General features: G+C 39.9%; 1 protein-coding gene across 18 annotated transcripts in view; it reads left to right on the top strand.

Annotated features, from left to right (window-relative positions):
• Nucleotides 1–934: 934 nt before the first annotated feature.
• The window catches only part of obscnb (obscurin, cytoskeletal calmodulin and titin-interacting RhoGEF b), an 81,191-nt gene continuing 55,794 nt past the window's right edge, over nt 935–26,331 (top strand). For 9 of the 18 annotated variants that reach the window (XM_036138286.1, XM_036138287.1, XM_036138288.1 and 6 more), the window contains exons 1-23: nt 935–1,169; nt 3,828–4,911; nt 11,789–12,058; nt 12,267–12,527; nt 13,594–13,899; nt 13,977–14,243; nt 14,355–14,461; nt 14,970–15,138; nt 15,281–15,556; nt 15,695–15,988; nt 18,534–18,809; nt 18,890–19,165; nt 19,283–19,564; nt 19,684–19,965; nt 20,638–20,919; nt 21,067–21,348; nt 22,149–22,424; nt 22,513–22,785; nt 22,871–23,137; nt 24,246–24,515; nt 24,622–24,888; nt 25,781–26,047; nt 26,137–26,249. In XM_036138286.1, coding sequence (XP_035994179.1) covers nt 3,837–4,911; nt 11,789–12,058; nt 12,267–12,527; nt 13,594–13,899; nt 13,977–14,243; nt 14,355–14,461; nt 14,970–15,138; nt 15,281–15,556; nt 15,695–15,988; nt 18,534–18,809; nt 18,890–19,165; nt 19,283–19,564; nt 19,684–19,965; nt 20,638–20,919; nt 21,067–21,348; nt 22,149–22,424; nt 22,513–22,785; nt 22,871–23,137; nt 24,246–24,515; nt 24,622–24,888; nt 25,781–26,047; nt 26,137–26,249 — 6,438 coding nt within the window. In that variant the 5' untranslated portion in view covers nt 935–1,169; nt 3,828–3,836. The remainder of the gene's footprint in view (nt 1,170–3,827; nt 4,912–11,788; nt 12,059–12,266; nt 12,528–13,593; nt 13,900–13,976; nt 14,244–14,354; nt 14,462–14,969; nt 15,139–15,280; nt 15,557–15,694; nt 15,989–18,533; nt 18,810–18,889; nt 19,166–19,282; nt 19,565–19,683; nt 19,966–20,637; nt 20,920–21,066; nt 21,349–22,148; nt 22,425–22,512; nt 22,786–22,870; nt 23,138–24,245; nt 24,516–24,621; nt 24,889–25,780; nt 26,048–26,136; nt 26,250–26,331) is intronic. The other 9 variants (XM_036138295.1, XM_036138300.1, XM_036138296.1 and 6 more) reach the window with 3 other exon arrangements.

Consider the following 26,331-nt stretch of genomic DNA (forward strand, 5'->3'; position numbering starts at 1 on the left):
AATATTAAATGTTACTAATTGAAAAGATTGTATACTATTATAGCAGTAATAGTTATTATGGAAATACAGTAAGTTTAATACAATAATAAAATTGGCCAGACAATTGGCTCAAGGTTCCAAAACGGAATTATCTGTTTATTTGATTAAACATTTTTTAAATAGATGGTTTTACAAACTTTCAAAAGGAAAAGTATAAGCCCCTCTGCAGAGTTTTAGTCCTTTCTCCCTGTATTCAACGTGCTGTAAACGATGATGTCACAAACAGAAATCTAACCCTTGACCCCGAGCATGTCAGGCATGACAGCAGCAGCTTGAAGCGCATGTGCCACACCTCCTTTTTTGTGTTTGGAGTACTTTAGAGACAGAGTTACACCAACTCATCCAGCCCATAGTTACTTTTACATATTGGGTCAATTTTTTTTTACATGGCTGAACATATTTATAGAAATGAGTCCATGTTTAATAGGAGCTTCTTAAATAAGAAAAAATGCTAATATTGCTTGCTGAAAAACTATTATTTGTGGAAAAGAAATACCGATGATTCTTTAAGTTGATGTGTACCTGACCATCAATCTGCTGTAGTTTGTAATATAGTTTGTATTGTTACAACATAAACTTGTGTGGGTGGGGCACTAAAACTGGCCCCAGTCCGGGGGCCCACATCCTTCTAAATATGGCCGTAATCATAGCTAAGATTGCTCTCTGAAGGGAAAAAAGGATCATTCTTCCTGGTCATATTTAATCAACATTTGATTTAACTGGCAGTAGCTCGCAGCAGTGACCAGCCCAGTGGAGGCCGGTGTCCCAGTCCCCTTTAGCCGGCCCGTCCAACACAGGCTGTCTCCTATCTCCACTGCAAATGACAGGATCTATTTTGGAAAAGAGGCTGCTCCAAACACGGCACGTCAGCTATTTGGCATCATGAGCCTCTGGAGAAGAAAAGAAAAAGGAGTCTAGTCAACCGCCCACCACAGGAGACTGGGGGACTTCCATCTTTCTGGATTTACTATCATTTCAGGGATATTTGTGCAGAAAGAAGACAAGAAATTTTTTTGTGGGGGATTACTAAACGCTCTCACTGGATTGGGTCCTTAATCTGGAGATTTTATTAAAAGACAACGGTCAGATGACTCAGCTGCTGACTTACCTGAGAGGTTGAAGACTCAAAGGTGAGTACGTTTTCAAGTGATCTGAAATAGATTGTACCAGTTTGCATGATTAGAATGTATGGATCTACAGGTAATTAATTGTACTTTTACTCCTGGACTGAACAACTAATGTTAACTGTGACCTCAACATCCAGCTTCAGCTCTGTTTATGTCATTTCATTTTACTTGAGCACCTTTTTTGCTCAGTTTTTAGAAGTTCTATTGACCTCCTATTGTTTATTTAAGTCTATTGTGACTTTTTCCCCATATTATTTCACCTTTATTTATACGGGTTGAGATCCCAAATCTCCTTTGCAAGAAAGACCTATTTGAGCTTCTCTGGCAGATGAATAAATGGGCAGTGCTACAAATAAAGCATGTTTCCGAAGCAGCAGCTTTATCAAACAGCCCTTCGTTTCTACAAATGGCAATGTACAGAGACGGGCTCTGACAGCTGAGGTTATTTTTGGGACAGGCAGTCCAGGCGACAGAGGTGACAAAGCTGGCAAATGGCAGTCATTGAAAGGCACCTATCTTCTGCAGATGACCTTGTTACATGGGAATTCAGTTGTTGTTGTGGTATTAAGCTATTGAACAGCCTGTGTGGCTTGATGTGATTGGCTCGATCGATGCAGAGGCAGAACAGGAGACCGCATAATGTTACAGGAGATGCCAGCTATAAATATGCCAATCTTAATTATGGTTCTATGCCTTTTTTTTTTCATTGCACGAAATATCTGCAGAGTACACCTAGAAAACTGTAAAATGCATTGTGTTTCCATTGGCTTTGGTTAAATTAATTAAGCCATTGACTTGAATATTCAGATCTTTTAAAAAGTATTTCATGGCGAGGTAATTTTTTAAATTACAACTATTTGCAATAATGTAACCTTTTTTATTCAGTGGTAGAACGTGAAACATATCTTTATGACAGCGTTACCATCAGACATGTCTGCTCATTGAGCTGCAAGTATTTCGTATTTGCTTTGAAATAATAGTGAACTCATGACAGAGGGACGTCTCTTACTATTTGAGCAAACATTTTGATATTTTAAAATATATGAAAAGATTGAATTATAATATCTGAATGTTGTTTCCCTTGCACAAAAACCTCTTTTGACTTGGGATTTTACTCAACATTAAGACATAATCCTTCTAAGTATTCATAATAAGATATCATATTTCTTTAGCTTTAAAGTTGTTTAATGCAATTAGAATTTTAGACACTTTACTCCATTTCAAGGTTGTCCATAAAAGTGAAGGCAGAATCTGGCTAAATTCCATTAAAGCTTTTAAATACCACATGTATTCACGTACTTTTAAGTAGCTCCATAGTCTTGCTTTTTGTGTTGTATTTTTACAGTTGCACTGCTCTAAATTTAGTGACCTATGTCTTATCTCTGGTTTTTGTAAAGCGCTCACCCGCTAATACCAATGTTAGCAGATTCTGATTTATCTTTCTAACTATAATATAATAGGCTGTAAGAAAAGCATTCACTTTAATTTTTTAAACAGCAGTCTTTGCTCTTTATCTGTTTAAGGAGCATAGTTGTCAGATTGTGTGTTAGAGAACAACTGCTGTAAAATCAGAGTGTACTATTATTTAAAAGCAAACACAAAATACTTGCAAAGTTCAGCATCCCGTAGTCAAGATGAGTGGAATTATCACACCATTACTTTAGGAGCAGTCTTGCATTGTAACCCCTACAGAAGATGGATCTTTTTCTTAATTTCTGAGATTTCCAAAAGGGTGCCAACATTTTAAAATACATCTTGTTTCATGACAGACAGAGCTTGAAACACCAAAGGATGAAACAGAGTAGCTTTGCTGTCAAAGATTCAGCCTTCCTGTTAAACAGTCTAGCTGGCTCTCCCTGAGTCTGAATGAATGGCAGACACGTCTCAAAGTAAAAAATAGTTTACTTTTAAATAGCTACTGACTTCTATGTGCTGCCTCTGACTTGATTTTGAACACCCCACAGACGCTTAAAATAACTTTAATAACTTTAAGTGTACTTCCCTGAGTAACATCGTCCACATCGAAGAGCGTTTAGCACACATTACTTTGAAAAACAGTTTTCAAAGTGCAGTTTTCAGATGGTTTCAGTCAAAGGTCAATTTCTTGATGCATCTCATACATGGCTCATATTTTACCATTAGGTTTACCGTCTGCTCTTCTGTCAGACATCTATGAAGACAGAGTGAGTAAATCCCACTCTCAAAGTATTATTTTGTGTTGGGATGTTTCACCAAGTTTGAGATCGAAGGCGCGACTTAAAAAAAACCACAACCCGCCTGGGAATGTGGATTCTGAACAGATTTTATTTTGAATCAAAGAAGCTGCTGCTATGTGTGTTTTTCCCCGTTGGGACACTTCAGGCTTAGTTTAATAAACATGTATTCATGTTGTACATTACAGACAAGTTTCTTTATTTCCAAGCCAACGCTGCTGAAGACCCAGCACAGTAAAGATGTAAAATATATAAGCTCCAGTTAAAAAATGTATTATTGGATAAATATTTAGTGTTTAGACATTTTTGTGTGATACTGCACTTTACTCTGTCAGACCCTGATAATCAGTGATCACACCTGAATGCAGTTGTCTATAGACTGTTCACTCATGTTGTTGTTTTTGTGGTATTAGTTTTAATATTATTACTTTTGCCTTATTCATCACAGGAGTAAAAAATGGATCAAAACTTGTTTGGAGGAGTCCCCAGGTTTCTCACACGGCCGAAGGCTTTCACAGTGGGCGTGGGCAAGGATGCTACGCTCAGCTGCACTGTTGTTGGCAACCCGACTCCAAAGATCACCTGGGAAAAAGACAAGCTCAAGCTTTCATCCGGGGGCCGCTTTAAGACCGTGGAGGATGGAGACATCTACCGCCTGACCATCTACGACCTCACGCTGGAGGACAGCGGTCAGTACATGTGCCGAGCCAAAAACAACGTCGGGGAAGCCTACGCTGCTGTAACCCTGAAGGTGGCCCTCCCGACGGAGATGTCTCAAAGGGCCCCAGTTTTCATGGTGAAGCCCGCTTCCACGCGTGTGGCTCTAGGAGGAGATGCTGTTTTCCACTGCCGGGTTGTGGCTCACCCTGAGGCCAACTTTGAGTGGGAGAAGGACGGGCGCTACCTGGGTGAGACGAACCGCATTAAAATTACGTCCGACAGCGACAGCAGCACCTTGAAGATCCAAGGTGTGCGCAACCTGGACAGCGGCACTTACATCTGCAGGGCCCAGAACACCGTAGGCCGCTCCCAAGCCGCTGCAGCTCTGGTGGTGGATGCTCAGGATGCTCGCCACATGTCAGCGGACAAGAGCACCTCCCTCCTCTCCCACATGCAAAAGCGCAAAGAGGAAATGAAGAAGGACATCTCCATCTATCGCACGGAGGAAAGCAACTCCTTCTCCACGTCCAACATGACCGATGCCCTGGGTTCTCTGAACCTGGAGCATGAGCTGAGGGCGTCTGCGCTGGCAAGTCTCCCTAAAGGTGTGTTCACCCGCACCTGCACAGTGACTGAGGGCAAACATGCCAAACTCAGCTGCTTCGTGACGGGTCACCCCAAACCGCACATTATCTGGAGGAAGGATGGGACGAACATCAGCGAGGGCCGCAGGCACGTCATTTATGAGGACCAGGCTGAGAACTTCATCCTCAAGATCCTGTACTGCAAGCAGAATGATAATGGTCTCTATACGTGCAACGCAACCAACATGGCCGGGCAAACCTACAGTGCTGTGCTGGTTACAGTCAAAGGTAAGGTTTGAAAATGCTCATTCTTTGAGGAAAAAAAACGTTCTAAAAATCTATCTTTTGGGGCCGTCCTTCTGAGTGCACATTGTGTGAATCCTGGAATGCAGTGGTGTCCACATTTTTTGTTACTCACTGGGCCGAAATTTTTAATGTTTTTAAAAATGAAGATAGAATAAGAATAGGCATTCCTTTATTGTACCACAATGGGGAAATTTGGGTGTGACAGTGGAAAAACACACGGTCAGTTACACACCATTATTAGCAATGAGAAAAAAAGAGAAGAAGAAAAAGAGCAAAGCGGTCTAGTAGTCTAAAGTTAGCTCTGAAGAAACACCAAGAGTAGAAGATAAGAGTAAATACCAGAATAAGTATTCAACAAAGAAAAAACAATTTGACAGTGGGGAAAAAGCTACAGCCTATTTATGTAACACACAATAATAGAAAATGCTATATTTACAGTACGATAATACAATTTGCATAACAGTGCAGCAGCCTCCTTAGCTAAGGCATGTGTAAGTTTCCTTAGCATCTAGGAACAGTTTAAACAATTAATGGTTGGATCAGAACCTGTACAACGATTAGTTACGTTTGTTGGAAGCAGCCAAGATTATAAAGTCCAACAGCAGTTGTTAGGAACGACCTGCAGAAATGCTCCTTAGAGCCTCTGGGTCTGTCACTAAAAGAGCTTAAACTATTTTTTTTCATTTGTACCTACTTAACAAAAAAACGAAACACAGTATTTTAATGGAACAGAAAAAAAGCAGCCAGATTTTTCTAAAGAAAAAAATGGAGATGCACAATGTTCTGATGTTCAATTGTTTTCTATTATCCTGGTCTAGAAATTGTTATATTCTATTTTTTAGATTTCCAGTGGAATCATACTGGACATGATACAATATTTTTCAAATATTGTATCATGTCTTTTCATAGGGCAACATTGAAGATACAATACTTTGGTTCAGTGCAAAGTAGTCAGTGTACAGCTTATATACCAGTGTAAGTGTACTGTCTCCTCAAAATACCTCAACACACAGCTATTAATGTCTTAACTGGGGACACTGGTCAGTGAAAATATCCAAATAGGCCCAAAGTGTCAATATTTTGTGTGACCCCTCTTATTTTACTCTGTTGTGCATGGAGTTCACTAGAGCTTCACAAGTTTCCACTACAGTCCTCTTCTACTCTTCCATGACAACGTCACAGAGCTGGTGGATGTTAGACACCTCGTGGTCCTTCCGTTTGAGGATGTCCTATAGATGCTCAATAGCGTTTAGGTCTGGAGACATGCTTGGTCAGTCCAGCAGTTTTATCCTCAGTTTCTGCTGCAAGGCAGTGATGGTCTTGGAGTTGTGCACGGGGTTACTGCCATGCTGGAGTACCTCCCTGCACCCCAGTTTGCAAGGAGGGCATCATTATACATCTTCACGTCATCTTTAAACTGTTCCCAAATGCTAAGGTAACTTGCACACACCTTAGCTAGGATGCTGCTGCAATACCATACATGTGGCATACTGTATTAAGCTTTGTACGTTATGGAAATTGTACGTTATGGAAATGTTGCATATTCTATTATCATGTGTTAAGTATATACAGTAGGCTAGAGTGTATTTTTCCACTATCAATATTTTTTTTTCCTTTGGTCAATATTTACTCAGGTATTTACTCTTATCTACTACTCTTGGTGTTCTTAGAAATAACTTAGGATTTGACCGGTTTGCTTTTTTTCTTCTACTCTTGCTTTTTCTCTCTTTACTAAAAATTGTGTATAATTGTCCATGTGTTTGCCACTGTCACACCCAAATTTCCCTAAAGGACATCAATTCTTATTCTTATGTACTTCAGTTTGTCACAGTAAATTTTTTGGCATTTGCCAGCAGCACTCATGCAGCCCCAAATCATTGCACTCCCACCACACTTGTCTTTACACTCCTCGCCTCGTTGCTGCCACACATGCTTGATACAATCTGAACCAAAAAAGTTAATCTTGGTCTGATCAGACCGCATTACCTTGTTTTAGGTTCTCCATGTCCTCAGTCAGCTTGTCTTCAGCAAACAGTTTCCAGGCTTTCTTGTACGTCATCCAGAAGAAGCTTCCTTCTGGCATGACATTCATGAAGCGGTAATCCATGAAGACCAACTTGATGCAGTTTGTGACGCAAGGGCTGGGCACTAATAGGTGAACCCCCCCTTTCAACATCTGCAGCAATGTTAACAGCACCATACGTCTAACTTTACAAGACCACCTTTGGATCTGCAGCATTTTCACTCATCTTTGGTTGGCCATCCCAAGGCCCGTTCTGAGTAGAACCTGTCCTGTTTTACCTGAGACTTTGTGACACTAACAAGTCACATGACTTTGAGGAGGGAAATAGCTAATTAGACACAAATTGGACTGTTTTTTTTTTAACTTAGGACATATACTCTCTCTCTTTTATTCTGTTTTTACGGCACTAGTGGCTTGTTTTTCATACAGTGGGCTGATAGGAAAGGGGTTTTGAGAGAGGGGGAAGACATGTGGCAAAGGGCCTCAGGCTGGAATCAAACCCGGGTCAGCCACGTCAAGGACTAAGGAATCCGCATTCGGGTCGTGCCCACTACCCTCGCACCATTGGAGCACGCTCATGTACTCTCTTTTGTTGCCAGCAGTTTAGACATTAATGTTACTTTGAGGGGACAGCAAATTTACACTGTTACGCTGTCCTCTGACTACGTTACATTGTTGTTACTTTACATTATTAACTATGACATACACACCAAAAGCAAAAAAAAAAAAGATCAATACTTTCTGTTTTACATTTTGAATTTTAGGAAGGTTTAAGTGTGCCTGCATCTTTTTTGAAAGGTGTTGGATGAATGAAGAATTCACCCTTAAATGTGTTAAAAGTTTATCTGCAGCAAAATTTGTGCCATCCTTGAATTATGGTCATGGACCACACAAAATCATTCCAAGGGCTGCAAATGTTCCCTGGGTCGCACTTTGATCCCCCCTTCTCTATGTTAGCAGCATCTTAAAATGATGCTGCTGTATTTTGGTCTTCAAATCTTTCATAACAAGTACCACTATGATACTAAGCCTTCCAAGTACCACCATCTTTACAGGCTTTTTAGGACTTTTACTTATCTAGTTTGTTGGACAAGGTTATAAAAATATTTGCTTAATTAGTATTGCTTAATTGGTTTAAGGGTGTGGTTGTTGTAAATTTTAATTAAAAGTTTAAATTCCAAAGTTTGTAGTTAGTAAACATAAAGGAACAATACCCAGAAGTCAAAAGCTTTAGTGGGAAACTTACTGAGCCTGGCTCATGCATGTATCTGTTGTCTACACCGGCTCATTTTTGTTGGATTTGCCTCAAATTTTCGGCAGTTATTTGGCAAGAGGCAGAATACACCTTTGATGGTTTGCCAGTCCATCACGGATCAACACATAGACTCAAAGGACAAGCAGTTATGCATATACACGCATACTGTGCCTTGCAAGGGTATTCAACCGCCTTGGCATTTTTCACAACCTGGAATTAAAATGGATAATATGAGAGTTTGGACCAACAGCTGAAACAGAAGCTCACTGGATACATAAGCACTACAAGTGTGCAGCCACTAAGAGGAAACTAGCAAGGAACGAGCATGCAAATTGGCGTTAGGGACTCTGAGAACGGCGCTGTCAATTAAATTTTCCTGCTATTGTGGGTCTGAATAGATTCAAAGTCTGTTGGCCCCTTGTGGCCTGAGGTTCCCAAGCAATTGCCTAGTCAGCCTAATGGCACCCAGCCAAAAAATGGAAAAAACGAACAGCAGCGCACCTGTCCAGTTATGTCTGAGAGGAGAAGGAAAGTTGAAAGGTCAATTGGTCCCTGGATCACAGCACAAATACAGAGTTTTTGATCTGTTTTTGATCTGCTGCAAAATGCACTGTGCATTTTGCAGCAGATCAATGTGCCTTTGTCTCTACACATCTTGGTGCTTTTACACACCAGCCTGAAAAGTGAGCCCTCCCTGCAGCACTAAAGGAGGATGGAGATGGCATCACACAAGCAAACTTAGATGACCATTAGGCTACTAAGATGATCATGCAATACAGAAAATACTTTCTCGTCTCTTTTCTAAATGTTCTTTGTAAATTTATCCACCTTTTATTCATGATTATGCAAAATTTTTCTATTATTTATTTATCCTTTGTAAAATTACATTAGGTAGAGCAGTTCATTCAACCTGTTATGCCATTGAAACTAATTAATCCCCCCTATGGGAATGATAAAAGTCATCTTATCTATATTATAATTGTATGATTGTTGAAGAAGTTATGTGCTTTTTGCCTCCTCTGTCTACGCTGCGGATCAGCCGAACAGCTCTCTCCATTTGCACCATTTTCTGTACTTAAGACACCCTGAAGTTTGCGACATACTCCATAGAGAACAAATGTTTTTTTTTTCCTCATAGTCGGGGTGGGAAGACCATGGAGAAGGGGGTTTAGACTCCTAAGATTGTTTGACTTTAGGAGCTCTCTTAAGGCCTAAGATGCTTCGTGAATAACTTTTATCTTACCGAGGTAAAATTCTGAGGAAAAATTGCGGAATTCAGAGAATTCTAACAATTTCCCTAAAATGCCGTAACTAAGAACTACCTTTGGTCTTTGGGAATCTTTGTGAATTCGGGAACAGATCACAATTTAAAACCAAGATCTTTGTGCCTCAAGGCACCAGCGCTAACAGCTGCACTGCATCAGTCTAAGCATTGTTTGGTAATTGGATTTCTTATCAAAATCCAACACCAAAAATTCTTATATGTAAATTCTTGTATTTCAATTTAACATTTTTATTTATCTATAATTACCTGAGGTTTTTTTTCATTTATTGCTTTGCATTACTTGCTTCTGTTGCTTCTAATTTCTAAAGTTTGGACTGGAAGGAAAAGGCACATGAGTGCCCACCAGCACTTGTTCGTACTTCACTTTGATCATTAATTTAGACTTACCATGCAATAATACATTTCCATCTTTGATTTTCATATTTACCACTAAAGGCAGCCTAAAACACCACCTGAGTTTGTATCAAAGTTTAAGGATGAAAAAGATGGATTTTCCCTAAGACTCACACATTGTAGATGAAACTGTAGATCCTAAATGTTGAGACGCCCTGTGAGTTACAGACCACCACACATTTACTTCTCTGACAAATAATAAAAAAGGCTGTCATTGTGGATAATTTGCTCAGAATGCAACAGTGATTTAGCTAATTTTACTGAACAGTCTTGACCCTGTGTAGAGAATCATATTTGTGATGTTCATAGTTACTATCAGAAGGAGAACTTTATCTGCAACTGTAATGACCAATTTAAATCAATGTAATATCCCCTAAGATGTACCTAAATGTCAACAGTCATAAATTACACGGTTAAATTAATCCTGACCCTTTGAAAGAAGGTGTTGTGTTTCATCTATTTTCTGCTGGTGATGAGTAGTTCACAGTTTCTCAGATGTGCTTGCCCTTTCTGGGCCACACTGACGCACTGCAAGCCACACTTCCTCCGGGAAGAGAATTGGCTCATAGGAGGAAACCGTAGAGTTGTAGATTTGTGTTGGTCCCCAACCACCATGCAGCCTGTTGAGAGATCAGCAGATGATGCAATGCCTATAAGAGCTTCAGGAAAAGGGATAATTCAAACAGTTTCTTATAAAGAAAGCCTTTAAACAAATTCAAAGTGGGGGATGATGATACTGGATCATCTTTATAGAGCAATACAATAATCAGCAGTCTTTATGGCCACTATGTGTTACCATGGTGAAACTTTTTTTGAGACAGACACTGTTTGATTTAATGTTTATGAATCATATTCCTGATGGAAATGGGACAAACAGTGCATTGCCTGGGTGGGTGGCAATGTGCCAGGCCCTTCTCTGGACTCATGCAATATAAACCTTGTCCAGATCTTGTAGATGGCATCCCATGATCCTCTGTGCTGTCCTCACCACCTGTGCTGAATCCTTCCTCTCCTGCACTGTGCAGCTCCCTTACCACATAGTTATACTAAGACATAAAATGCTTTCTATGGTAGCTCTGTAAAAGTTTTTTTAACAGCTTAGTGGAAACTCCTATTTGTTTCCGTTTCCTGGGGAAGAAGAGCCGTTGTTAGGCCTTCTTCACCAGGTGGGAGGTATTCACAGTCCGGGAGAGGTCAGAGATGTGAATACCCAGGACCCTCCACCACCTCCCTCTGTATGCAGAGAGGAGAAGTCATAGTGACACTAATATGGCCATAAATAACAATACATTTAGGATTTACGCAAATGTAAAAAATCTGATATTATGATTGCGATTGTCATATGTTATGTTCAAACGGTTGGTTTCAATGTTGGTTTCCTGAGGGTCATAATAAATGTTGAGTTTATGTTAAAAAAAATACCTTACAACTATTGGTGTGTAATGTTTCACAGTGCTGTTGTACTATTCTATGTAATTGGTAGAGTTAAGTAGACTATTTTGTGATTAAATTTGGGTATTAGACCAATATTTCTGTGGATTTCAGGAAGATCCAGGGAAAAAAAATCAATCAATGATAAAATAAAACTAATAGAAAATATATAAAAAATGTACTTAAAAATATACTGAAATTGAAGGTTGGATTTCTCAAAAATTTTATTCTGAAATTATACCTCTACAATAAAAACTTTTTAATGCACCTTTACAGGGGTAACAGTAATGGTGGAGGCCATAGCATTTAGTTATTGATTTTATTCACTGATCACTAAACTTTGCTCATGTTGCCAAATATTTTCCTGTCTTCTATTGAATGGCTATGCTGCAATTTACATATTTTAGTCTGTATCGTAACAATCAATATTATTTTATAATTAGCAGATTTTGTTGCTTTGGTTTTTTCTCAGAGCCAAAGGTGCCATTTAAGAGGAAGCTGAAGGATGTGGAGGTACAAGAAAAGACCTCAGCCATGCTCATGTGCGAAGTGCCTCTCATCGCCACGCACACCAACTGGTTCATGGAGGAAACGAGGCTGGAGCAAAACACCAAATACCGCATGGAAGAGGACGGGACGCTGCGTCGCCTCACCATACATAATGTCACAACGAATGATGACGGAGTTTATATCTGCGAGATGAAAGAGGGCAGCCGCACTGTTGCTGAGCTCACAGTCCTGGGTAGGGGAAACAGTTTTCCTAGGCTTCCAAGGCATCTATGTTATAATTTTAGAAAAATCTTTCATAAATCATTTTTCAAGTGTAGCTGATATTGTGACCCCATTGGTTTATAAAAGTCAATATGGGCACCGATAACTGTTTAAATGGTTTATATTCTGTTTTTAGTGCAACTTATATTGCTATCTGAAATCTTACTCCCATATACCAGGGAATATCACAAAGAAGCTTCCTCGGAGGACCGTTGTTCCTGTCAGTGACACCGTCATCTTCTGCGTTGAGCTGGAGCATCCTTGTCCAGACGCCTACTGGACTCGCAATGGCGAGAGGCTGAAGGAAGATTCTCGTACTTCGATTGCCTGTGTATTTAGACAGTACACGCTGACAATTAAAGACTGCCAGGCAGATGATTCTGGAGAGGTGGCCTTCGTGGCTGGAGACTGTAAGACTTCAACACGATTCTCTGTCACTGGTGAGTAAAGTCATTTTTGCAAAATGTTCTCAGATATGGTACATTTCGCAAAGTGGTCAGTGGCGGTTTTTGCATGAATGTTGTCCTGGGTGAGCTCCTTGTTCTGCATTTAACACCTTCAATTTCAATCCAAATCCAACTTTAATCCCTGCATTGGTATAGCTTCAAACCAAATGTGTAATCTCTCCAAACTCTATATAAAAAAATAAAGAAATAAAAGAAAGAAAGTTCAGTTTCCATACCAGGAATGTTTTTTGTAACTAGGTATATCTCCAAACATCTGACTTTGTCTTTCAACTGAGAGACGGAAAAGCGTAGTGCCCTTCTTTCTACCAACTAACAGGCAGCGTGTAGCAACTAGTGGGAGAGGGGCAGTACAGATTTACTCTATGCTTGATTTTGTACGTTTTATCAGCTTTGAAACCATAACTTTTTTTAAACCTCATTTTACCTTAATCACGATAACCGGTCCACGACTCCTCCAATAGTACTAACTGAAGAAAAAACATGTTTCATCAGTTTCTCCCTGTGTCATAAAAACCTTCTGAGAAATACTAAAATCTTACATAGCATTATTCTTGTTGTTCCCTTGTGCTACTGTCACCAAGATTCCTGTTCTCTGTCTCTAAAAGGTCAAAAATGGTCAGAGAGGTGGGCCAGATTGTCTGGTTTTGAAATTAGTCTGCCGTCAACCATTTTAAAAAAATAGTTATTTTGGTCACTGGCAAATATAATTGTATCAATGCAGCCAGATTTATGAAAAAAAAAAAAAAATCATAACTCTATGCGTAAAATCAACTGAAGAGAAAAATTAGGACTTTGCAAACATACAGGATCACTTTGCCAAAATATAAACATGGAACAAATACCACTTTTGTCAATAGATGTCGGGAAACAGAGTGGGTTACTGTAAAAATATCTGTAGTGTTAGATGTATAATAGACAAGCATGGATGATGTCCCCATACAACCTTGGAGTGTAACAGCCACACCTGTCATCAGTGGTGTAAAAGATAAATATGTATTGCCATCAAAAGAACATCTCCAACACTTTTATCCCACTGTAGCTCCCAGGAAACACCCCCCTGATCCCCCAGTCGATGCTGTGGTGCAGAACAAGACTGACTCGTCCATCACCATTCAGTGGTCTCCCCCTGACAGTGACCGTCCAGTACCCATTAAAGGGTACATTGTGGAGAGGAGGAAGGTCGGTGCTTCCACCTGGCAGAGGTGCAACGCTGGAGAAACTGTCACAACAACACAGATCACCATAAAGAGTTTTGCAGAGGAATCTAGTTACCAATTCCGTATCTCTGCCACAAATGACTTTGGCCAGAGTCCCTATCTGGAAGTACCGGGCAGCTACTACCTCGGTAAGTATCTTATATTTTTTCAAATCATCGTTGTTATGCTTTTTGAAAAAATGACTTGTTTATTTTTTGTCATTCAGAACCCACTGCAGAAATCAGGAAAGGTCTGATGAACAGTGCTGCAGTCTCTGGAGAGGAGTTCTCCATCTCTGTCGAGCTGTCAGCTGTTTGCTCAGGCTTCTGGTCCCTAAACGGACGCCTCCTGCGGAGTGGATCCGAATACCTCATCACCCGGTCTAAGAACACACACACACTGCTCATTCATGTCGTGACCACGGAAATGAATGGAGCCGAAATCAAGTTCGTGGGGGGAGGTTCTCAGAGCAGTTGCATCCTATCTGTGAAGGGTAGGCGGTTTAAAAATGCGCTCACTTTTTATTGAAATATCTGTCTTTCTTTATCTTTATTTTGTTTGGAGAAGACCAAGCATGTCTTCTAAGCACAAAAATGTGTTGTAGCACCCTTTATCAGGTTCACCAACAAGTCTGACCATCCAGAGGTAGTGACCTGCAGTGTCCAAGAGACAGCTCAGCTGAGTGCTGAAGTGTCAGACTATGAGACTCAGGTCTGTAATAAAAACATATTTCTTTTTCACTTCTTTAATATATTTATAAACAACATCACATGCTTTTTACATCTCATGGAGCATAGTTCAACTCAATTATTTGAAAGTGGGCGGACAATGGCTCAACTACAAACCTAGCAAAGCATGGCCTTTTATCTAAGCCAACAGGCTGGCTAAGGAGAATATTGACCAGACAAGCAGCCAATAGGCTCAGGGTCATAATTGAAATGCTGCAGAGGTCCACAACTCGGGTAGAATAGCTGTTGATATGACAACTAGTAGCTGTACACCAATATTTCACTTTTGGACCAACATGCAAAACACCATCATATCCAGAGTTTTGTGGTGACAGCTTTATGATGTTGGGAGGCTGTCTTTTCGCATGGATGTGGATACTGGTCATGGCTAATGGGAAGAAAAGGCTAATACACTGTTTTTGTTATTGCTGTTCAAAACCTTAAAAGAAGATGATGTATATTTTGGTAAAGTGTAGTGTGTGGTTCTTCAGGTGGCTTGGATGAGGAATGGGCGAGAAGTGAAAATGGGGAAGAAGTATGAATCTGTCATTCAAGATCGCAAGAGAATCCTGATTGTTCACAACGTCACAGAAGAAGATGTGGGTCTTTATGAGTGTGTCTTAGCTGAGGATAGGATGTCATTTCAGCTCACATTGAAAGGTAAGTGAATTTGAACGTTTAAAGAAAAGCAGTTTTAAATTTAGACTAATGCACACATAACATCCTGGATAATAGGCTTTGCTTTAGCATACGAGTATTTCCATTTATTGGAAAAATGTCCTTTTTGTGCATTTCTGCTTAGATGAGCCCGCCAAATTTCTCAACAAAGCCAGGGGTCCCATGGGATTGTCATCGTCCCTTAAAGGAGATCTTGAGCTGAGCTGTGAGGTATCTTCTGCGAGTGCCATTGTTATATGGAAAAAGGATAAAGTGGAGATTAGTGAGGACCAAAGAACAACCATCATCTCCAAAGGGACCCAAAGGAAACTCATCATTAAGAGTGCCAAGAAAATCGATGAAGGATATTATTGTTGTGAGACAGGAGCTGATAAAGTCACATTCCATGTCAAGATAAAAGGTAAAGGTGATACTTCTGCTGGTAACATTATTGTTATTATTATTATTATTATTATTATTATTATTATTATTATTATTATTATTATTATTATTATTATTACTATTATTATGTCATCTGGATCCATGTTTCCATTCCCAGAATCCCAAGCAGCAGCAGCAGCAGCAGCGGCATTCTCCAATAAGGAATTAGTTCAGAGGGAAGTCAAAGCCATCCTCACCCAGAAAGCAACACTTCACTGCGAGGTGTCAGATGCCAAGATGGAGGTGAAATGGTTCAAAGATGGAAAGCTGCTGGAGTCGAGTAAGAAAATATACTTGGAGGCCAAGGGCACCACCCGGCAGCTGGTGATTGAAAATATAGAGAAGAGTGATGCTGGAGAGTACACGTGTGAAGCTGGAGGGGATAAACTGGTCTTCAAGATATTTGTATCAGGTAGGAATGCGAGATTGGTTAGTTTGAAAATCTGCTGATGTCCTGATCAGGAGGTCTTGTCTTGTACGAACAGGTGTTTGCCTATACCAAGTTGATAATATGCGAGTAAAACTTCATACAATTTAATGATTATTGTGTGGCTGGCTCAAGCCTACACAGACTAGGCACAGCACAGGACACATGACAGACAGAAAGGAAACTGAAGTGACTATTACAGTCTTTCGATCTCTATGGACATCATGTTAACGGGTAGAAAGCACCTGTTGGTCAACAAATAAGATGGACAGTCTATAATACAGTTTTGCAAGATGTGCACACAAAAATAATTCATGATTTTTTTATATATATATGCAGCACAAATTTAACATGGCCACAGACTGACAGAACAAAAACAACAGGTTTCAGGAGCTGAGATTAGACCCCAATTATGCCTAGAAACCATGTTAGATTATTTTAATGGTCATTTTATCACAGCAAGGGACATTTATGATTCTTCTAAAAATACTAGAAACATCTTTTTACATAATGCTGTTGTGGAATTGTCTTCTCATTTTAAACCAGTGTGTGTTTCTGAGGTCTGTAGAGTGCTATAAAACCTGGACTGATAGTCTGGATTGCTATTGCTGGTTGCTGACTTTATTGCTGAACCTTTCACTTGAATTTTTAATTTGAGCGAGCCTCAGTATTAACAAACCTCCTAAAGTTTGAAAATCTGCACTTGTCCCTCCACTGCTAAGTGGAGGCAAATCATCAGTTGTGAAAATTACAGGCCTATCTTAAAATTTAGCATTTTAGCAAAATCATTTAAAAAAAATTGATTTGTTAACAGCAGAAAGATTTTTTAAAAGCAAACAACATGCAAAATCGTCTCCAGTCAGGTTGTAGGAAGCAGCTCAGCACTGCTACTGCTGCCTTACAAGTTGTGAGGCACTGGATGAAAAACATTGTGTGTTTCTCAGTTTATTGACCTATCCAAGGCATTTGACACTGCAGATCACGTCTCTTGTTAGAAATTCGTTTCATACATGACTTTTCCAAACAAACTTTCTCCTGGTTGCTTCTTCGCAAGTAGAACGCCGTGTGTTAAGATGACAGGTGATCGTATTCTGGTTCTTAAGATCACAAAAAGTGTACCTCAAAACTCAGTCTTAGGACCAATCCTGTTCACAATCTACATTATTAATCTCTGTGCAAATTTAACAAATGCTGCATACCATCTTTATGCGGATGATTCTTTCATTTCTTCCTGTTCAAATTTAATCGGACAGGCATTTGAATGTCTGTAGTCTGCCTTTGATGCATTGCAGATTTATCTGTAGCATATGAAACTGCTTCTAAATGCTGCAAGAAAAAAGCTTTTTAAAATGTAACTGTTTCGTTGAAGGACATACCCTCAGTTAAAACTACCCAAAATAAAACGTAAGCTTGTCACCAGTTACAAGCGCAGAAGATTAATTATTGATGCAGAGCTTTCTTTTAGAGTTCATCTTAAACGTTTGATCACCGAATTAAGGGTGAAGCTCAGTTTCTATCTCAGAAACAGGTCATGTTTCTCGCTCAGAGCCGAGAAGCTTCTCTTATGACAGACACTTTTCTGTGCTTGATTACCGTATCTCATATACATAATTGTGTATATGTGTGTTTCAACCAGTTGCATACAGTATTTGGCTCACTCCGGCGTACCCCTGTGCTCTGAGATTGATTATTGGTTGTAGCCGCCTCACTTGCACTGTGAATTGTATGCTAATGCTGGCATGCCTTCCTTGAACGTAAGGCAATATACATAGTGGAAAATTCTGGTTTACAAGCCTCTTATTGGCTTGGTTCCTACTTATTCATGCACTTTTCTTCAGAGAACTGACAATTGTTATTCCTACAGTAAAATGACAGCTATACAAGTTCATGGGCAACCCTGCATGTTCTCAGGACAGTTGATACTGTGATACAGTGATAATGTAAAAATAGACAAAATGCAATAACGTTCAAATGATTTATATCTGGATTTATATGAACATGGCACATTATTATGAACATGGCACGTTATTATGCCTGCCATCTCCTGCAACAGCATCACGTAAATGTTGACTGAGGAGATCAGTTTCAGCAGTTTTGAAATCAAGCACCCTTATGTTTCAAAGGTGCTGTGTAGCTCTTTATGGTGTATTGCACCATGAAGCCACCTCATTGTTAAAATTATTACAAACTAACTTTAATTTGTAAAAGATCCTTTGATACCTACATTCTTTTTTTTTTATAAAACTCTAAATTGTCTAATAAAACTTAGGCCTGTGGTAACACTAATGAAACACATCCTTTACATTATTGCTTAGCCCACCACTGTTTCATTTTTAACTATGTTCAATTCCAGGCAGATGTTGCATCAAGAGTAGGTCATAATGGTTCCATGCAATGCTACATGATCTTCTAAAGGTCTTTGCGTGCTGGTCTTTGAAGGGAAAAATCATTCAATCATCCCCATTTTGTTTTTGTCTTTTGAAATTGTATGTATTTCTCATATCAACTTCATATTTCTTGTTTATCTCAGAGGCCCTGTCTGCTTTCTGCAACAAGGAATTAATTCAGAGGGAGGTGAAAGCCACTGTTTCACAGAAAACCACCCTGAGCTGCGAGGTAGCGGACACAAAGACAGAGGTGAAATGGTATAAAGATGGCAAGCTGCTGACTTCCAGCAAGACCGTCCACACTGAATCCAAAGGGAAGAGCCGCCAGCTAGTGATTGACAGCGTTGAGAGAAAAGATGCTGGAGAGTACATCTGTGAGGCTGGGACTGAGAAATTGTCTTTCAAGGTTCACATAGCAGGTAAAAATGTTCAGTACATATTTCAACAGGCTTTTAATGAGAAGTGACTGATGTGTTTTCTCTCGTGACCATTCAATCAGAGGCCCAGTCGGTCTTCTTCAACAAGGAGTCGGTCCAGAAGGATGTCAAAGCTACCGTGTCCCAGAAAGCTACGCTTAGCTGTGAGGTGTCTGATACCAAGACAGAGGTTAAGTGGTACAAAGATGGCAAGCTTCTCACTTCTAGTAAGACAGTGCATACAGAATCAAAAGGCAAGAGTCGGCAGCTTGTGATCGAGAGCCTGGAGAAGAAAGATGCTGGAGAGTACATCTGTGAGGCTGGTGCTGAAAAGCTTGCCTTCAAACTTCAAGTGCAAGGTAGGATCCAGAACTAAACTGGCTGGTACCTTGGTCAATATATTGCACAGACACTGCAGGTAATGATACTGAAAAGGGGTTTATTAATTTAAAGTAATGCATTTATTCTACCCACAGAGACACAGATCCAGTCTGCCTTTTTCAAAAAAGAGTCTGTGCAGAACGAAGTGAAAGCCACTCTTTCCCAGAAAGCCACCCTGAGCTGCGAGGTAGCAGAAACGAAGACAGAGGTGAAATGGTACAAGGATGGCAAGTTGCTGACATCCAGCAAAACTGTCCACACTGAATCAAGAGGAAAGAGTCGCCAGCTTGTGATTGACAGCGTGGAGAAGAAAGATGCTGGAGAGTACATCTGTGAGGCTGGTGCTGAAAAGCTTGCCTTCAAACTCCAAGTGCAAGGTAGAATCCAGACCTAAACTGACTGGTACCTTGGTCAATATATATTCACAGATACTGTAGGTAATGGTGTTGAGAAGAGGATTATTGATACAAAAGTAATGCATTCATACTCTTCACAGACACACACGTCCAGTCTGTCTTCGTAAAAAAAGAGTCTGTGCAGAAAGAAGTGAAAGCCACTCTTTCCCAGAAGGCCACCCTGAGTTGCGAGGTACATGACACGAAGACGGAGGTGAAATGGTACAAGGATGGCAAGATGCTGACATCCAGCAAAACTGTCCACACTGAATCAAGAGGAAAGAGTCGCCAGCTTGTGATTGACAGCGTGGAGAAGAAAGATGCTGGAGAGTACATCTGTGAGGCTGGAGCTGAAAAGCTTGACTTTAAAATACACATTGAAGGTAAAGAGTTTTTCTTTCTGATAATGGTAATCTTAGACTATTAGTTTATTGATTCTATCAATTTTCAAACGTATGCATGTCAAACCTTTTTCTACAATGTTCTAAGTAATCAATGAAACATCTTTACTGGCATTACAGCAAAATAAGCCTTATTATAATTTCTGAGCAGCCTTTTTGCATGATTTTTTAGATCAATATACAGCACATGTTTAATTTTGCAACAAAGTTGCATCAGCAGTGGCCTTCAGGGGCACTATTCAATTCAATTCAATTTTATTTATATAGCGCCAATTCATGAAACATGTCATCTCAAGGCACTTTATAAAGTTAAGTTCAATCATATTATACAGATTGGGTCAGATTATACAGATTGGTAAAAAATTTTCCTATATAAGGATAACTAAACCTGGAAGTTACAAGTCTAATGCCCCTTGTGGCTAAAGGTTACACAGTGCTGCTATAAGTATTTTAACGTTGTTAAAAGCTTCGCTCCTAATTATGTACATACAAATTTAGCTGAATTGAATATCTGTTTTCATCATTTTTCTCTGTAACAGTAAAATATAGCACCTCTGGCTAAAACTTGCCCAAATCACACTAGTATTGGTAGGTCATTATTTTAATATCAAGATGAAGCAAGGATACCATGAGAATTGTCTTTATTATCTGCAGAGATCCAACCGAAGTCTGCCTTTGTGAGCAAAGAGTCTGTGCAGAAAGAAGTGAAAGCCACTCTGTCCCAGAAAGCCACTCTGAGCTGTGAGGTGAATGACATGAAGACAGAGGTGAAATGGTACAAGGACGGCAAGCTGCTGACTTCCAGCAAGACGGTCCACGCAGAATCAAGAGGCAAGGTTCGCCAGCTTGTGATTGACAGCGTGGAGAGGAAAGATGCTGGAGAGTACATCTGTGAGGCTGGGACTGAAAAGCTGGCTTTCAAGATGCTTGTTGAAGGTAAGGAGTTCTTCGTACTGAGTAATGTGATCTTGGCTGGATAAATCCTGTAGGTCTTTCAGTTCAATTCTTATTGTCCCCGTTCTAAGTTGAGTGAGTCACACCAAACCTGTAGCTTTGACATGTTTTCATTTATTATTTTTGCAGAGACCCAACTTAAGTCCACCTTCGTCAACAAGGAATCTGTCCAAAAGGAGGTGAAAGCGTCTCTCTCCCAGAAAGCCACCCTGAGCTGTGAGGTTGCTGATGCAAAGACAGAGGTGAAATGGTACAAGGACGGCAAGCTGCTGACATCCAGCAAGACGGTCCACGCAGAATCAAAGGGCAAGAGTCGGCAGCTGGTGATTGACAGCGTGGAGAGGAAAGACGCTGGAGAATACATGTGTGAGGCTGGGACCGAGAAGTTGGCTTTTAAGATTCATGTGGCAGGTAGGAGAAATATGATAATACTTCTTACTGTTGTTGAAGTATAACCTTATACTGAATCTATTTTTGCAGCTTTGCTTTTCTGAAACATTCTATTGCTTGGTCTTTTTGTTAAGTTGTTTTTGATTGTTTTACAATGAAGGGTACAACATAAAAGATAGAGAAGAACATAAAGAAACTGTGCCGCTCTGACCGTCTCACTTCACCCGCATTGCCTGCTGGCGGTGGTCAAAGAGCCCGGTGGCGCCGATGTATGGCAGCCTCCCTTCTGTCAGTCTGCCCCAAGGCAGCTGTGGCTACTAACATAGCTCACCACCATCACGCTGTGAATGTGTGTGAATGGGTGAATGACTGACTGTAGTGTGAAGTGCTTTGGGGTCATCGGACTTGATAAAGCACTATACAAGTACAAGCCCTTTACTATTTAAATATGTGTATTGAAAATTTTTGATTTGATCAATATGATTTTGATTTTATCAGTATACTTTTTCTCTATATTGTCCAGCCCCTTACATCCCTGTACTTCCTCTGACTCACTGGTAATAAAAATAGTTAACTCTAAATATTCTTTGCTCAGTAACAGAGTCAACTCTGAAGAGGGTTGTCACTGTGACCGGGTAGCGCTTAGGCATGATGTGTTCATTTTTGACCGTCTGACCAGCTGGCCACCGGTCAGGACCAAATACACAGAAAATTGTCTGGCATCGGCCTCCAGCCGGTTTCTCACGCGTTTCCAGCTGAAAGTTATTTCCTATGTTAAAGCATTTAAACAAAATTTTTCCCCTGTTTTATTTGCTTTCTAGAACCTCCAGCCGGCTTCTCTAACAAGGAATCAGTCCAGAGAGAAGTGAAAGCAACGCTGTCTCAGAAAGCCACTCTGAGCTGTGAAGTTTCAGACTCCAAGATGGAGGTGAAATGGTTCAAGGATGGAAAGCTTCTGACCTCCACTAAAGGGATCCACATGGAGTCAAAGGGCAAGACCCGTGAGCTGGTGATAGAAAAAATGGAGAAGAAGGATGCTGGGGAATATACATGTGAAGCTGGAAGTGAGAAGCTGGCATTCAAGCTGCAGCTGACAGGTATAAGTATATGACAAATATACTTCTAGTTTCAATTGGAGTGATCATGTTTTACAACAAAACACTTAAAAAAGGTTATATTTTGTAGATGGGGCTGTGAAGTTCAAGAAGAAGCCTGCCAAGGACACATTTGTTGTTGAAGCAAGTGAAAATGTTGTTTTAACTGCTGAGCTGGCCACAGAAGCTGGTACTGTGAAGTGGTTCAGAGAAGGTGTGGAGCTCAAGGAGAGCAGCAAGTGTGAAATACGAAAAGATGGGCTTTCTCGCACTTTGACAGTGAAATCAGCTGAGACCAAAGACAGTGGAACATACTCCTGCCAGACAACCGATGACAAAGTGGAATTCAAAGTTCAGGTTAAAGGTAGGTCACATAAAAGCATTTCTGCGTCTGCCTCCGCAAATGTTTCATTTTCTTTTTCACCTGCAACGTTACGCTTTCATTTTAGATTCAGCTTTGAAGTTTGTTGTTCCTTTGAAACCTGCTACGGTGGAGTTGGGAGGAACACTTAGCCTAATTTGTGAGCTGAATCGGGCCTCCGGGGATGTTGTCTGGCAGCATGAGGGGCGTGAAATTAAACCTGGGAACAGACACTGTGTCAGAACGGATGGAGCAAAAAGGGTCCTCAGTGTAACAGCGGTGACTAAAGAAGATGAAGGGGAATACAGCTGCGTGTGTAAAAATGACAAGACCTCTGCTAAAGTAACTTCTAAAGGTAATTGAAACTGAAAGTTCACTGTTTAAGACTAAAAGAAATTCAATTATAGCCAGATACCAGAGTTTTATGTAACAATTAAACTAACCTGGTTTGGTATTTATAGAACAGCATGTCATAGTAATATTTATATATATTTTTTTACCCTTTAGTTTTAAAGTGCTATTCAGTTGCTAACATTCATCCTCCTAAAATGAACCTTCTTATGCATGCCACTGGTGACATCACATGAGGCAACCGTTCAGAGTTGTTCTCAGTACTGCCATTCATATTTCTTGTGTTTTTCATTCACATGTTTTCATTAAAGTTAATTTTTTTTATTATTAATCTATACAGCTTTACCAAAACATTTCTAGATCAAGATTTCTTTATTGGTCCCCATTGGAAGAAGTTGTTTCTGTACAGAGTGAAAGCTGCTGTGGACAGTGAAGATTTTAGCTTATCCACTTCATGGATTTTGTAATTTTTTTTAACCTAAAACTTAAGGCAAGGCAAGGCAAATTTATTTGTATAGCACAATTCAGTACAAAGACACTGCAAAGTGCTTTACATAATTAAAATATAGCAAAATAAAACAGAATAAAAGCAAGTAGGAATAAAATGTAGATAGAAAAAAAAGAACAAAAAAGTGGTGATTCAGTTAACTAGAACAGTTGAAGGCAATCTTAAACAAATGTGTTTTTAATCTTGATTTAAAGGAACTCAGGCTTTCCGCACCTTTACAATTTTCTGGAAGTTTGTTCCAGATAAGTGAAGCATAGGAACTAAATGCTGCTCCTCCTTAAAACATGTGAAAGCACTTAACTCGTGTTTAAACTGTTTTATTGTGTGTGTGTTATTTGTGAAGAGGACCAAGGAAGACTGAAATCAAACTCAAATGATTCAGATTATATCTTGCAATGTCTAAAAGGTTGCCCATCCACCCTAATGTTTACGAATAAAAGAAGATTAGTAAAATTCTTGCACCACTTTCATCCAGCTTTTTATTTTTTTAGCGCACTTTCTGAGAACCTTTTTTTTAATGAAGCTGTGGAATGTATGCATTTCTATTCTCAGTGTACAATTGTACACTGGATGGCATCTTTAAAAATGGTTTAATTCTTTTCAGCACCAAGACCTGTGAGGTTGACCACTAAACTGAACAACGTCGCCGCAACGGAGGGAAAGGATGCCATTTTCAAATGTGCAGTCACCCCGGCTGACGTCAAAGTTAAGTGGTTCCACAACGACATACCCGTCACTGCTGGACCCAAATACAAGCCCGAGCACGGAGGCGGGAGCTACTCGCTTACCATCACATCAGTCACACAGAAAGATGCAGGAGAGGTTAGCGTTGATGCAGAAGGCAAAAGCTGCAAAGCAACTCTTCAAGTCCAGCGTAAGATTGGAAATGTTTGTTGAAATAGCTGCTTTAATCTGTTAAATTCTTCAGTTTCCAAAAAATATGAAATCCAAATAAGTCATGTCATTTTATTCTCTTCCAGGTGAACCAGTCACGTTTAAGACAAAGCTGGAAAACCTAACGGTGGAGGAAGAGAGTGAAGTAAGACTGGAAGTGTTGCTCAGTAAGCCCTCAGATGAAGTCAAGTGGATGAAGAACAGTGTAGTCCTGCAGTCCACAGGAAACGCAGAGATTCGAGTTGAAGGAGCGAAGCAGATCCTGCTTTTCAAGAGAGTAACTTACTCTGACCGTGGCATCTACTCTTGTGAGACCCTGGATGACAAGACCCAGGCAAAGCTGACTGTTGAGAGTAAGAATAATCCCTAAGTTTTCTGAAGTGAATGATAAAACATATGCATATTTGGTGATACCGTCCAATCAGTTAATGATAATATAACATAATAACATAATATAAGGTGTTAACAGAGGATTGGATTGCATTTACAAACCACATGATCTTGTTTACTCAGATTTTAGTCACGTTCAAACGTGTTTCACTAAATTTATGGCTTTGTTGAAAGACCACTTGCTGTAGCAATTTCCATTCCGTCTAGGTTGTCATATAGAGTTATGAGATGAAATGTTGATTATCAGCAAAACAAACAACAAAAAAACAACATTTGCACTGTGCTCAAGCTCTTACATAAAATATATTTCCAGCATTATTTCAGTGATCTTATGATTAACTAGGATTAAGTGTTTGGAAAAGCGCATCAGATATCGTTATCTTGTCATTCTGATCGAATTAACAGAGCAGATGGTTGACTTTAAACACAGTGATTCTTGAACTGATTCTTCTTTTGTCAGTTTAGTTATTATCAAAGGATGCCACCAGTATGATGGATGATTTTTTTCACAAGTCAACGTGTTAAGTGTGTAAGGGATCCAAGCACTGAAATTTAGAGTCCATGGTGTTAAAACTCCTCAGACCTTGATCTCATAAAGAACCCTACAGTAAAAAACTTGAAAAAGAACAGTCTACGCTGTAAAAACTTTAATTTTGCATAGGCTTCATATATTACCCAATAAGACTTTCAAACTTTATAAGCACTACTGAGCAAATTGATTTTTCATAGACCTTTGACAAAAATACCAAACAACACAAAAACAGCAAGGTTTATGAAACATATTTTTTTGTCACTCTCCAAACTTTTTTACTTCGTCGCTGTATGTTGACCACAAAATTCTGTTTTCCCCTTCAGTGAAGAAGATACAGTTAATAAAAGCTCTAAATGACACAAAAGCTCATGAAACGGAGACGGTAACACTTGAAGTGGAGCTGAGTCAAGCTGATGTTGAAGGCTTATGGACCAGAGATGGGGCCAAGTTAAAGTCAGGGCCAAACTGCCGCGTCACAACCCTGGGGAAGAAGCATACCCTGACGCTTTCCAATGTAAAGAGGGAGGATGCTGGCACGATTTCCTTCCAAGCAGAGGGAGTCCATACCTCAAGCAAGCTGATTGTCACAGGTAGATTCTGCTGACTCTTAATCCTTCTAGGGCACTGTCTGACCACTCAGTCGTTGCCATGCTTTGACATATATGCGCTGATCCTACAGAACCTCCTGCAATGATCTCCAAACCCATTGTGGATATCAATGTTCCTGAGAGGGAAAAAGCAACTTTTGAATGTGAAGTGTCAAGAAACAACGCAGAAGTCAAATGGTTCAAGGTGAAAAGTCACTTGTTCAGTCAGAGTCTGGAAATGAAAATAACTTCATTTAAAATGTAAAGCACGGACTTACATTTTAAAA

Source organism: Fundulus heteroclitus, chromosome 6 (assembly GCF_011125445.2).
Source record: "Fundulus heteroclitus isolate FHET01 chromosome 6, MU-UCD_Fhet_4.1, whole genome shotgun sequence".
Lineage (NCBI taxonomy): Eukaryota > Metazoa > Chordata > Actinopteri > Cyprinodontiformes > Fundulidae > Fundulus > Fundulus heteroclitus.